Consider the following 14,541-nt stretch of genomic DNA (forward strand, 5'->3'; position numbering starts at 1 on the left):
TCCACGGTTCTCTGAAATCACCATATATAATATCCTTATTAATGAAAAAGGTTGTTCTTATCCAAGAAACATAATTCTCTTCAAAACCTACATAAAATGTGTAGAGAAGTAGAAACAAGTCCACCTCATTTCATCAATAATCAATTAAAAAACAGACAAACTATTCCCACTGCTCCCGCTCAAGGTAGCTAATCTTGAGCCAATCATTACAAGAAAACAAAACACAAATGGATAGCTTCCTGGCATACCAAATGGCCTGTAGAATATTGCGGTGTCCCATCTTGATGCTCCACCATATCTCTTCCACCTGGAACCTACACAAGAATCACCCTCCACAAAATCTGAAACAAAGCCTTGAAAGCAGTCCACAAAGGAGAAGGATAAATGCTGGTATTACTAGAGCCAACCGCACTCCTTGCCATGTTACAGTGCAAAATTTCCCTAGTGGACATTGTTGCTGAACCGCATCAGGATTTGGTCAAATAGGCTATCCAACAGTTCAAACCACGTCCCTTACTATATGTTTCTTGCTACTTCCCATGAGAAGTGCAGCAACAACCCACCTTCTGAAAAGTTGCTTTAGACATTGACATCCACATTCTTTCCACCAAACATTACGATAACTCACAATGTTTTCTACCACTCCTACCCATATAACCCACAGCTCCAACTACGCAACTAACAACCAAAACCACAGCACCTACCCATCTGCCATCAATGGGATAGTCACCCCATACCACATCCCTACCACCAGACTACATCTTAAACACATCTTCACCACTAGACCACATGCCAACCTTTATGCTACAGCTCCACCACTAGATCACATCTTCACCACTTAGACCACACTTCCTCTGAGTTAGTGAATCCCAATATCTGCCTCTTTTCCTTGTACTAAGGATTTGTTTTTATATTCTGCTTCCAAATAGATAGCGGCAAAGAGGGTGCATGTGAGCTACCTGCAGACCCTTCTTTCCCTATCAGTACAATAATTTTCAGTGGCACACTGAGATATCCCTGGTCTCATGCAGAAATGAAAAATCAACTTTAGAAAACAACATTGTGGGTCCCTCTTAACATAAAAAATAGGATTAAACTCACCATGTGTAATGGGGACCAAAAACTTTGAACAATATATCAGGTTGGACAACCCGTTGCACTAACCAGCAAAATAGACTATGATCATAAGAAATACCATAATGGGACCAGCAGAGATGTTCAAAGTTGCCAGGCTACTGAAAACCATACACTGTGCATCTTTCTCACACCTCTTCAACCACCACATTGCTATGAGCGGCTTCCCATAACACGATAACCACATCTCAGTGGTCATGACGCACCACAGAGAAACAATTCCCACACAGGATCAAGAAAAACAAAAAGACACCTTTCCAACCACACACCCTCCAAGATGTAGCTTTGCTGCTCACGTAGGCAAGAGCTTCAAAGCCAGACATAGATGTAGTGAGCGCTACATAAATGCGGCAATACAATACATGATAGCAATACAATACATGATGGATTACTTTAAAGCTATATTCCTCTCTGTCTGGTCCTACTAGCTCCATCGCATTTTTGTTGCCATTGTGGCATATATTACCACAATACGCTGAAACCTACTGGCTTTGCCAATGCTTGTTTAGCTAGGCCATCCTGAAAAAGCACAACCTACAGTTAATTTCATTAATTGTATTGGAAGTATTACTTGTGAAATGTTGACTAGTCTTAGTAGCCTTTCCAAAGCTGCACTAGGTCAAACTTGAAGCTAGTGCCTGATTTAGCCTGGGCCAAGTGACCCCCAGGCTCTCATTAACACTGCCAGGCAAGGGAGAGGCTCCAGCATGAAAGGTCTTGCTCTGAAATAAGTGCTGCCTGTCACCAACCATATGTTTCAGTGGGACTGCACAAGCAGGCTGAGATGAAAATCCTGAGATTAGTCCAACAGACCAGAACCTTTAAAATGTTGAGGGGAACACAATGGCTATCAGGTGTCTGGCTTGCCTGTCTCTAAAAGGCCAGTAAAGCTGGAACGGTTTGGCATATATCAGGCAATGACTGAATTGTAATTGGTTTTGCACCAGCCTTACTGGCCTTCCAGAAGGCTAGTAAGGCCTGTCTAAAAACTTTCAAGGTCTATTCACATGCAGGCTGAGGCAATGAATATAGGAAAAACATGAACTCCATGGACCATGACTCATGGCAATGTCATGGGAGAGCCTGGGCGGGACGCTATAAAGTAGTACCCCAGTGGTACTATTCACATACTACAAAATGCTGTACACAAACCCACTTGTGCAGACCATTGCCTGCATCTCTTCCATCTTTTTCCTATCTGGAGATCTCTGCAAATGTAAGCCTACAATTTAGGTGTAAATGTAGGTGGGACAAGGGAAAATAGCTGGAAAATGGGGAATACTAAGAACTTACTGGGAGGAGTTTATGGAGGAGGAAGAAGGGGTTAGGGAGGGACACGCTAATGCAAAAACAAATCCACAAATGACTAAGGTCATTGCTGTTCACACAAAAAAAACCTTCTGGAGTTACTACAGTCAAAAAGATCACAAAGTACTAGTAAATGCACTCCAGCTGAGCTTAGGAGTAAGCCTGGTGCCACACATGGACAGGTATTGCAACTCATCCCCATTGAAAATAACAGAGGAAGGGACTTACCATAACACACTAGATGAAATATATGAATATTTATAAAATGTATTTTAATATTAAAAAGTTAGATTAAATTAAAAATTGTATATTTTAAAATTATAAAAATAATAATAAACCTATTTTTAAACCTAGTTAAATCAAAATTGGAAAATGATTTTAAATTAATGCATTAATCAGATATTAAAATGTAAATGAGGGTATTTTTAATTTTGATTAAAAGCTAATATTTATAAACAAAATTAATACATTTTAATTTGTTAATAAACATTCAATTTGACAAATAAATCTGCAGTCACATTTAATTTTGTACATTTTGGTTAATAACTACCTAAAATGAATTTACATTTTTATTTACCATCAGAATTCTTTTTTTTTTAATAATTAATACACTTCATTATTTTTCCCTATGCATTACCTTAGGGAGATCTCCTCCCTGGTGATGGAAAGCTGTGCCTGCATGTGAAAAGCTTACACTCTTAAATGCCTCCACCCCCTGAACTGAGGCCTTATGGAGACTTACACCTAGGTGCAAGAGTAGATCTACCTATCAGACATGTATATTTACCTTTGTGGCTAGGGCCCTACATATTTATTATAATTCCAGTGAAAACGGATTCCCTCCAATGGGAGCCCTAGGTCTGATTTCCCTCCCGAGGGTGCATAATCACCACCACAAACCTCTCTGCAGAGCTTTATCACTGCAAATTGTTTAATGAGAAATTTCTCCATGAACACTAAATAAAACATGACCATTCTAACTGCAATCAGGGCACATTGTTCTACGAGGTTAACCATCAGACATTGTTTAAAAAGATTTCTATTCGTGAAAGTTAAGCAATGTACTTGTATACATACAACTGGAAAACGGTGTGCGTTGATTCCATACTTGTTACTACCGTGACGAAGAACGGAGGCGAAATGATGGGCAGAAGTGTATTAACTTGGAAATGATGCTCGTGTTTGGATTCCGTCCTCATGAGCACTATTATAACCAAAAGCGGCGGCCGGGTGATCGATAGAAGTACCTTTGTTAAATCCCTGGCATAGGGAGCCTCCGCACAGTCCAGCAACAGTGAACTACTGCAGAAAACTCAGACGAAGGCAGTAGGGCAGAGGGCAGAAGGCAAAGGTCAACACAGGAGATCACAATTTCCGACCAAAACCACTTGGGTTGTGAACAGATAACTTGACAACCTACACACCCGACAAGCAATGCAAGCGAGTGAGCTGGGAGTGTGCGACTAGAGGAGAAATTTACAACAGAATAGTGCATCTTGCTTACAAATGATGCTCTGAATACTTATCATTAATTCTTTTAAACATCTTCAGTGACTGCGCACACTGGGACAAAGATCTGCGTAGAAAATCCAAAAATCTGCTCCCGGTTCCTGCAATGTATGGACCATATCTGCAAATTTTTAGGGATTCACAGGAGTACTCCAGGAAATTCACAGCTATTATACATTTTCCGAATTGCTCCAGTGCATAAAATCTACGCAAAGAATCTCCAACAAGAGAAACACATATGTGCACTAATACATGTAACTTTTTTTCTCACAAGAACAGTATGTTTCTCCTTGAAGAACCCCCCTTCCACACAACCCTATTTAATGAGGGGTTCCTTTTCCCACCATAGAAAGGCACTTACTACTGTTTCTGAAAGAAGCACATTCATATGTGTTTCCACAGTGCTAAATGCCTTTAAGAGACACGAGAATAATGCAGACCTATAAGGCTGTGGCGCTTACCTAGTTATTCAGGTTGCCAATCTCATAAATACCCACAATCTTGCCACTAATTCTAGATTATTGAAAATTCTGTATTCTCAAGTACAGCTTACATCGCTTCCAATTCCATGGATCAATATTTGAAATGTACACCTGTAAAGTGTTTTTTTTCCACCTATTATTAAGTACACAGATCAATGAAACAAGTCCATTGAGAGGTACAGGAACCATAAAACCCTGCTACGGAAGCTTTCAACTGCTTTAGGTTGGGTCAGGCTCAGGTTTTTGGGGCTTGGTGTTTTTGCTGATTGCTGCTAAATTGCGCTCCTTGACTGCTGAAGTAGAAACAGCAAGGCATCAGGTTTAGGAAGCCCCTTCTTTACAAAACAAAATCCTGCCACAGTACTGTGGACATGGACCATGCTGTGCATCCCTACCTCACAGTCCCAAGGACAAACGTACACCCACACTCCTGCGGACAGACATCCACACCACGCGGCCCTGTGAACCAACACCCACATCACTCGTTCCTGTAGACTAACAATCACAATCCACATTATGGAGAAATATCAACAGCACACATTTCCAGTGGGCAACCATCCAAGCCCCGGGTCTTTGTGGACAAACCTCAACAGCCCTTGATCCCCCTAGATAAACACCCCAAAGCGCATTCCTGTGGATAGGTGTCCACAGTGAGCCATAAGCGGGAGTAGAAATGCTTCTGATCAGGGGAGAGAAGGCTAGGTACATGGACAATGAGGGCAGTTTCAGGGCCTCTGGGCCCATCCATTGTCCTTCATCCCCCCACCTACAACACTGGTTCCCTGCCTACGGCAGCTGTACAGACCATCCATCGCCCTCTTGAGCAGCAAAATTACATTTATGCACCAGCTAAAGTAGGTCTGTCCTAGGCGTTTTTGAACGCTCTTATTGGCTTTTGCCTCATTAACTCTGCTGTAGGCTGTCCCATGTACCTTGCATGTGTGGCTTCGGCCAAAGCTTTATCAGGGAGGGGCTGACACCTCCCACTCCCATCACAAACATAGCTGCAAACGACCCCCCTGCTGTCCCCCTCCCCCCCCACGAAGGATCACTACATCACACACCATCGATTGAGAAGCTCTGCAAAGTCTGTCCATGGCGCATTGTGCAGCGTGGGATGGGTGGGTGCCATGCACACATGTCGTTTGCTAGCACACACCTTATCCGCACACATTCACGGTGCTGAAATCAATGAGTATAGGGAATGGTGGGAGCACATTGCCTCTCAAAATACATCTCAGTGTCCGCGCCGCGAGCAGGTGCACAGCGCAATGGAAGATGCCCATGGGGCTCAACAGATTGCTCTGATCCACTGACGCGCAAACTCAAAGTTTGTACCTACCCAAAAGTACATCATCATCTTGCCACGCGGCCCTCTTGGGAGCTCGGACACAAGATATAAGGACGGACCAATCAGGGGGGCTCGGCCTAGGGCAGCAGAGAGCTCACATCTGTTCCTGGACTCAAAGCCTCTTCCGCTTCTTCCTGTTTGGGTTCAGCCTGCGTCGAGCCGTCGCGTGCTTCTCTCGTCCCTCCTCTCTCCTTTTTCACTAGTGGGTAATCTCCCGCTCAGTGTCTCGACAAAGACTGGAGTTTGTCAGCCCTCACCAGGTTTCTTGGGCTGGACACTCACAATGGGACCTCCATTGCAGGCATCACGGAGGGGGGCGGCAATGCGGTCGTGCCCACTGGACAAATGTTCCGCACAGATTATTGTTTTTTTTAAGAGGGTTAGAAACGAAATTAAAAGAGGCGTGGAGCAAATTAGCAGGTTAAATTTAGCTAAGGCGAGGGAGGACAGTTGGGCAAATGGGAAGTCCACGTCACACTCGTGAATTTTTGTTAAAAAAAAAAAAGGAGGTGATTAGAGAAGAAAAAGGCGCGAGTGGTGAGGAAGGCAGAACGTCTCCTGCCAGCGGAGCGACGAGGGGAAGCCGCCCCAGGAGCGCAGGGGCGGCCGGCCAAGCTTGGGCTCCCCGGCCTGCAGTCCAATCAGAAAGGAGGCGTCCAGGCCCGAGGGGGGGCTGTGGACGGGGTTGTGGTGGTGTGCGGGGGCTTGGCTGAATGCGCGAGGAGGGAAGGAGTGAGAGGGACAGGAGAGAGAGCTGGGCAGGGGGAAGTGCGGGCTGGAGTCCTGACAGCACCGTAACATATGGCCTGCCTCAGCGTTTCTTCAAGCACTCCTGTCAATAAGGGGATCGGCCATTCTCAGGAATAACCCGGTGCTGCCGCTAGCCTCTGGCTGCCATTAACCTCCTCCCTGCCAGGCTCGCCGTTCACTTCCGCGAGGTCGGGTTCACCGCTGCCCGCCACGGCGCTGGGCCTCCTGAACTTCCCGGCGTTAAGCTTCACTGACGCCTTCATCACGGAGGTGTCACCACCAGGCTCGGGCCTAGATTCACACTCAGCCTCTTTCTTCAGTTTTTTCATTTATGGTTTGACATGTGCGGTTTGTCGGTCTCTGCGAGGAACTTCGCTGTGCAATCAATCTCCTTCCTAGGCCCAATTCACAAAGCTTTGCCTGTGAGTAAATGAGTCTTTGCCTCAATCAGATGTAAATTCACCCTGAATTTCTAAGAGTAAGAGACACGTCATCATGACGAAATAATTTGTGAATTGGCCTCTCTGTTACCAATTATCCCCAAACCATTATTATGTGCCATCTGGTCGACATGCAGAACAGCTCTGTTAGAAGAGCTCTACATTTTAAACACATATGAAAAAAATATGCTGGATTTACCTTTAAACTCTATGACTTCTGGTTAATCACTACCCTCCATAATTCTAGAATTACAATTTTCCTACACAGTGTGAAGCGCATCGCTAACAACCTCGTTTTCGCCATTAGCCTCCATCCTGGATTCATCATCCGTTTCCTAAACACCCTGGTTTACCATTAACCCTGTCACTGCCAGACCTCTTTGGCAGGTCTCACTACGTGTCCAGAAAGTCTAAATCCCTGAATACTAGAGAAATTCAATTAACTGAAAACACATTTTCCTCCTTCACAGTGCTATAGGTACACTCAATCAAGCCTTTCCACTCTGAGCCGAGCCATAATGGAACACTCTTCATAGCCACTTCAGAGGTTTGTAAACTCCAAGAGCTTTTAGAAAGAAATGAAAACAGGTTCGTCCTTAAGATTAAAGGATATTAACTGAAATTGTGAATAAGGAAAACCCCAGCCGATGTGCCCGTTGTCCTAAGCATTTTATATTTGTCTCTCAAGCACCCGAGTATCTTGAAGTTTTATGCTCAGTTTTAAGTTGCCCCTAATCCAAGGGCCCAACCAGAGTACAACTCCACAGGGACATCCATGGTGTATGCTGGACCAGCAAAGATCCTAAACAGGCCTCCCCAACCCAATAACTTGAAGTTCTAGTTAGTTGGCCCTTTCTTTAGCGTGAAGTGTAGTAGCTACACCCAGGCCTGATCCCTACTGTGTTTGTGAGCACAAAAATAGCCACCAACAAGGGCGTGAGCACAACAGAGAGATTAATCGCATATCCCTTGAGTAATCTATCATTATGGATACCTGTAGGAGATCACAAACATGTCTTTGTGTGAAAGCAGCCAGCAAGATAGATGGCTGCTATCCACAGAGAATCAGCGAAGCCCATATCTAGTGTATTCCTTCCTCTTGTATCTTTGTTTCCTGGGCCAGTCTGGATGTCAATACACAAAGCGTTTCCACAAGAGCTGGTCCCTCAAAGTGTATCTGCCTGGTGTTATTTAGGCAGCAGCCCATACACTGTAATTTGGGAGAAGGACAGACCTGCTCTCCAGCATCACTCTTAAGGAACAAAAGCCTCTCCTAAGCTGATTAGTTGGATTTATACTGGATTGATGCATCCAAACCGAATGGTAATGGGCTGCTACCCAACTGGCATTGGCTGTTAGTGTCGGCTGGATCCTCACTGCAGCATTTTGAAGATCAGCTGCGGTGCCTCATGAACACAAAGCTGAGTACTGCTTGTTTCCTCAATGCAAGGGCAACACCCTGTGCCTTCCTCATGTTCTCGTATCCTGACCTGGTGTTGCAGTTGACCCGACCTTGTTTGTGTGTTACCCCCAAGAGATCCCAACAAGATGGTGATGCAAGGGATCACTGACCTCACCACAGAACAGAGGGAGGCTGTCCATGAGCAACTGTCAAGTGCAGGTCTGTGGAGTGCCTGGAGAGCCTGCAGACAGATTTGCTTTTATCATCTTTTGAGACCCCCTGCTTGCCCTTTCTCGGTACCCACTAGCCTTCGCCCCGAGTGGCACTGAGTATAGATCCACCCTCACCATAGCAACCTAGGGTTTTGCTAGTGGTCACGATTAACACAGTACAAATTATTATTTTAGAAGAGAGTATTGCAATCCCCAAAGTTTATGAATTATATTACATAGAGCACACTGATTATTTTTATGGTTATTCTTAAACAGCATTTGTAGAGTGAACTCTTTACATAAGCGATTATATTACTAACCATGAACAGTATTGTTCTAATTATAACATAGGTAGCAATGTTGCTACTTTGTATCCCCTCACAACAGTACATGTGTTTTGGAATTTTGTGAGTTCTACCATTTTTTTAAAGTGTTTCTGTTCTTATAAATATAACATGATACTAAAGGTTAGTTCTATTAATACATTTGGTCCCTTCAACTTTAATGAAACTGCATCAACAGTGTTATACTGTATATTGTCTCATCCTTTATAAAGAACGAAAACAACCCATCTCCAAATATGTGCTCTAAATAGTCAAAAACAACTACAAGGATTATAATGTATTTAGAATGTCTCCTGATATCTTTTCTTTATTCTTAAATTCATAAACAAAAGTAATACATTATAATTAGAACATGATAATGCAACAAAAGAGAACCGTCTCCCGTCACACATTAAGACACATCTTACTCACAACCTTCATACAGCTTCTCATATCCTTACGCATCAGACTTTCATCCAATAAGAACGTTTGTGAAATGCCTCCATGACATACTACTACATAGTTTAAGAAGAGAACAATTAATCTCACTATAAGTTTACTAATGCAGGGTTAATCTCCTTATAAATTGAGAGATTGATAGGCCTGGTACAGATCCACAGAAGAACCATTAATACAGAAAGGTAACAATACATTTTTTGTATCATCCCAGCTCTTAATGTTCTAGTTCAATGTCGAAGAGGCTGATCCACAGGTCCCGACATGCGTTTCAGTGTAAGGTGGCCAGCCAACCACACACCTTTTTCAGGGCACTAAAAAATGATTCAACAAGGAATAAAAAACCAAAGCACACATTTGGAAGTGAGTTATTTTTGTTCTTTATTTTGTGTTTTCCCTGTCCCGCATCTACATAATTTTTGGAGTTCCAGGGAACACTTTGTATTTATATTGTCTCATCTTACACATCACCTTCGTTGAGACAAGCTGTGGTGCCAACATTTAATCTCAGAACAAATACTCCATAATTTGTGGGGTAATTAGCAATGCATGGCGAGTGCGCAAGTTATAGTTACCTTAGGGCACAAATTATAGTTACTTGAGACAACTCTAACTTTTAATAGTAGCTCCTTACTTGTGGGAGCAATGTGTTCATCTGTCTTCCATGCCCGTATATTTGTGTGTAGGTAAGACAGATGAAAACTCTGCTTTCTGCAAGCGAGAGCTGTTTGATAGCACCCCAGGACGTTGCAAGAGCCGGCCTAGGGGACCGCCAACTCCCCCCCCCCGCACCGGGCCAGCTCTTGCCACATGGTCCCCCCCTCCCGCAACCATTGCCACAGTGAGGTGGTGGTCCTGGGGCTGTGGGTAGGCCGGGCAGCCCGCACTATTTGTGTTTAGTGCCCCGGGAAGGTGGTGGTGCTGGAGGCTGCTGGGGGGGAGGGGACTTGGTGACCCCCCACTATTTGTGATTAGTGCCCTAGGGAGATGGTGGTCTCCGGGGCTGCGGGGAGCCATGTGGTCCCCCACACATATAATTTTTGTAGCCCCAGAGAGGTGGCGGTCCCTGGAGCAGCAGGGGGGGCGGAGTGACCCCCCCCTGCATTAACATGGGGATGGCCCCAGGACCTGGCCTACCTCTGTGCTTATTAAAAAAACAAGCGTGGGGGCCTGCGCTTGTTTTTTTTATTTTTTATTGCCAGATGCATGGATACGCCATGAATCGCAGCAAAGATTAAAAAAAAAGAATAATTTTTAGCTCTGGTGGAGTTCCTTTGGTACACCAGCACCAGAGCTAAGAGATCAGGGTGGCTGTACCCTGGCCGTTTTTGTTTTTTTTCTTCTTTTTTTTTTCTGGGACTAGCGTGAAGCCAATCCCCAAGATGGCTGCCAATACTTCCTTGTTATAGTGTTGGCAGTCAATCAGATCTCAGCACCAGATTGGGAGAGTTTGCAAAGCCTTTGCGTCCCTATATATTAAAATGTATCAAATCCATTTTGTAGTAAGTAGAGATTTACCGACGCCTAGAATAGGTTTTGAAATCGCAGTTTGGAGGGGCTTGTTGTAGGCATCCTTTCCAAATTATGAGGCGATTCCATATGTATCAATGCCTTGCTACCAGATTTCCGGACACAAACCAATGATCAGTTACTGACTCCGAAGTGGGGGTCATAACGAATTTGCAAAAGGGAATGGGTCCCCTTTGAACCCTTTTGCCTTTGGGAAACACTGCCAACTCTCATGGAAGATTTTCAAAACTGAAACGATTTTTTTTTGATAAAGAAGCTCATTTTCCATTAAGGAAATTGGGCTGCTTTAAAAAAAAGTGTTACATTTTGAAAAGTAATCATGGGGATGGTGGTCTACTGAACCTTACAGTACACCAGTCCTGTGATTGTAGCCAATTGTAGTGGGTCTCAAATTGCAACCTGCCTAATTAACATTAATTAGTTGGGTTTGTCTACAAGCCCACTACGATTCCTTATTTTGCAAACCAACCTATTAATACATAGGAAGGTTTGCAAACTATTTTACTGGTTGTAGAAAGTCAGTGCACAATTTGCAACAGCTTTTCAAATCTATGTTACTAGTACATTTAGCCCGAAGTGTTCACTTTAAGAACTGACTCAAAACCATTGTCTTGTTTTTCTATATTCTGAGCTTCCAGTTCCCAAGTTCCCACTGCCATTCAGTTGTTGTGTTCAATATATATATTATATTATATTGTATTGTATTATATTATGTTAAATGTAATTGGTCTACCCTTGCGTGTTCTGTTGGTCCAACAGAGGAGTCTAAAATAGAGCATCTAGTGACAGAACTCTCCCCAATCCGACACTTTTATCCTCATGCTACAAAAGCTTTTCACAGCTCAGACATATTCCTGTGGTGGAGTTTTGTCAACTACACCACAGAAGCGGGACACCTGCATTGACAGCCATAGTAGAAGTGTGGAGGTTGAGCAAGAAACTTGTGAAAGAAGGTGGAGGAAGCCAGCTGGAGCAGATGGCATTTCCTGCATTCTGATGCTGCCACAGCAGATATGTCAGTCTGCAGCACACCATCTGAGGATGGGCAGCCTTAGGGGAAATGGGGAGATATCCCCAGAAGGCCTGTGCTTCTAAAGGCTGCAAAACATTCTGCCATATAAAGCACTGTTTTAAAGGGGGCAAAAAATCTGAGCCCCGCTTCTAATCCACCCCCATTGTATCACAATATTTGATTTCCAATATGACCCCCAATTGTGAATAGGTGCTGCAAGGGGCTGGAAATATGGGAACTGACATAAACTATTCTGCCTGGTAATTCTTCCCTGCGCCATGCTATTATGAGATTTTACACTGTAATGTAGAACAACATGTGGGATTTTTGAGGGGGATGGACGTAACTCGCACAATTTATAGCGCTAAATGCAACCGAACATAAACATCAGCGTGAGCAGCTGATTACACTTACTAAATGTGCTCTTGCTGTAGGATTTCCCTCCAAATTACTCTTAATTGTGACAGTAGGTGTAATCACTTTATTATTGGTAATTCCACATCAAAGAGTAATGCAGGATTACCGAAAATACTCTGATTACTTTAGTGTAATTGAAATTTTGCCCAGGCCTAATTTTTAGGCACGTTTTCCTTCACTCTTAGCAGATGTGTGGCAGAAATACTGAGGAAGACACTTGGTGCAGATTCATACACAGAAGAACTTCTAATATGAGATATTGCTCCTGCTGGCTCAGTGCTTCGGCTTTATGTTCTCCTGGGCAGAAGGTAATACGCCTTTGTATTCCTTTGTCCCTTTTTATTTCAAATTCTCAGTCCAGCTTTGTCGAAGCACTGCAGCTCACAAGCTGTTGATAAGTGAATACAACACTTTCTATCTCTTTATTCTCAAGACTCGCATTACAGATCTGGGTTTAACGGCATTCTTACCCCTTACATCTCCATATTCTGATTATACGATTTCAGCTCTCTATTAGTGTCCGGGGTGCCTTTAGGCAGAGCAAACCATCTTAGGAAAAGGCACAAAAAATGACATCTATCCTTACTTTGTCACATTGGCCAAACTAAAAGCACACTAAATTACTTTACGTAAGGATCTACTTGGAAGATCATTCACCAATCAAACTGACTTTGGCTGTTCCGCTCTCCACTCTGTCGTCCATGTTGGAGATTCCCAGGAAAAGCTTTGCTGACCAAGTGTTCCAGGGCGTGATACAAGAAGTGATAGTAATATATTTCAATATAAATACAGGTTCTTTGACCACATATGTGACCATATGGGAAGCTTTTGAAGCCTCTATATGTAGCATTACTATAGCCAAACATATATTAACTCTCAGGTGGCACTACTGAAGTGAGATATTTAAAACCTTGAAGACAAAGTTACACAACTGCCACAGAGTGTTTATCTTAAAAAAAAGCATCAGTTACTATAGCAACACAGAGGTCTAGCAGATAAAGAAGTGACGAAATATGGAGAAGGTGAATGGAGAGGCAGAACCCTTACCTGGCTACTGAAGGGAGCAGACAGCAAACCCTTATAATTCTGTTGCAAACTTACTAAGTAACAAAGACAATGTTAGGGAGTTAGTCAGCTACTACCCCTAATTACATACCATAAGCACAGCAGAAAAAAGGGATTCAATAAGAGAGTACCCACATGAAATTTCAATGCTATAGCTAGACGACAGCCATAGGCAATTCTTCAGCAAGCCCATAGCATCTGAAGAGATAGAGGCCACTATTGAACGCCTAGTTTGAAATCAGGCCCAGGGCCTGACAGCATTACCCGTGAATTTTGTAAGACATACAAGCATATTTAGCCCCCGCAGTTGTTGGAGATATATGCTGAAACTCTTGAGAAAGAGATGCTGCTTCCATCTGAGAGAGAGAGAGACAGTAATTACACTGCTATTAAAGCAGAGGAAGGACTATAGTTTCAGCATATTGTAAAGACCCCTATCCCTGTTGGATTTAGATAACACATTTTAGTGAAAGTTATAGCCACTAGGGGTTCTCTTCTAATGGAGCAGTTAATTGACCATTTTCAAACCAGGATAGTGCCCCATAGATCTACAATACTCAAGCACGTGACTCTCAATCTGAAGGCAGCTGTGTTGCCATGTCAGATGCAGTGAAGGTATTTCATTCCTTAGAGTGGCATTTTCTAGTCATGATCCTGCACAAGGCTGGCATGCCAGAGAGGTTTATCAAATGGATTCAATTATTTTCCTCACAGCCTGTGGCTTGGATCAGGGCGAATGGCCTGGCTTCCAATAATTTCCCTTATCTAGAGGTACAAGGAAGGTCTCCCCACTGTCACCACTGCTGTTTATCCTGGCCATGAATCCACTGCAAGACAGAAAAATAAATACATAGGGGAAGCAACTTCCGCAATGGTCAATTATTACTCTTGATGTATGTGCATGACATATTGTTGCTCATAAGAGATCCAGGCGATAAGCTGTCAACCTTCACATAAGAGGTCATTACATTTGACAATACTCTGGTTTATGCATTATTGGTCGAAGACTGAACTTTTCACACTCGTGGACTGCACGACGGTTAAAACATCTTAAGTTTCCAGTTCAGTGGGCAGAGGATTCAGCAAAATATCTGGGGATTAACTTCAGAGATACAAGATATCAGTGTTATGGTTCAACTATGGCCCATTG

General features: G+C 43.4%; 1 protein-coding gene across 13 annotated transcripts in view; it reads right to left on the reverse strand.

Annotated features, from left to right (window-relative positions):
• RBFOX3 (RNA binding fox-1 homolog 3) overlaps positions 1–14,541 on the reverse strand; it is a 1,585,357-nt gene that overhangs the window by 343,762 nt on the left and 1,227,054 nt on the right. The window contains exon 1 of one of the 13 annotated variants that reach the window (XM_069199704.1): positions 5,776–5,888. The exons of the other annotated variants lie outside the window; for them this stretch is intronic. Coding sequence (XP_069055805.1) covers positions 5,776–5,793 — 18 coding nt within the window. The 5' untranslated portion in view covers positions 5,794–5,888. Of the gene's footprint in view, positions 1–5,775; positions 5,889–14,541 lie in introns of those variants that run through there. 13 annotated transcript variants of the gene reach the window in all.

Source organism: Pleurodeles waltl, chromosome 7 (assembly GCF_031143425.1).
Source record: "Pleurodeles waltl isolate 20211129_DDA chromosome 7, aPleWal1.hap1.20221129, whole genome shotgun sequence".
Taxonomy (NCBI): Eukaryota; Metazoa; Chordata; class Amphibia; order Caudata; family Salamandridae; genus Pleurodeles; species Pleurodeles waltl.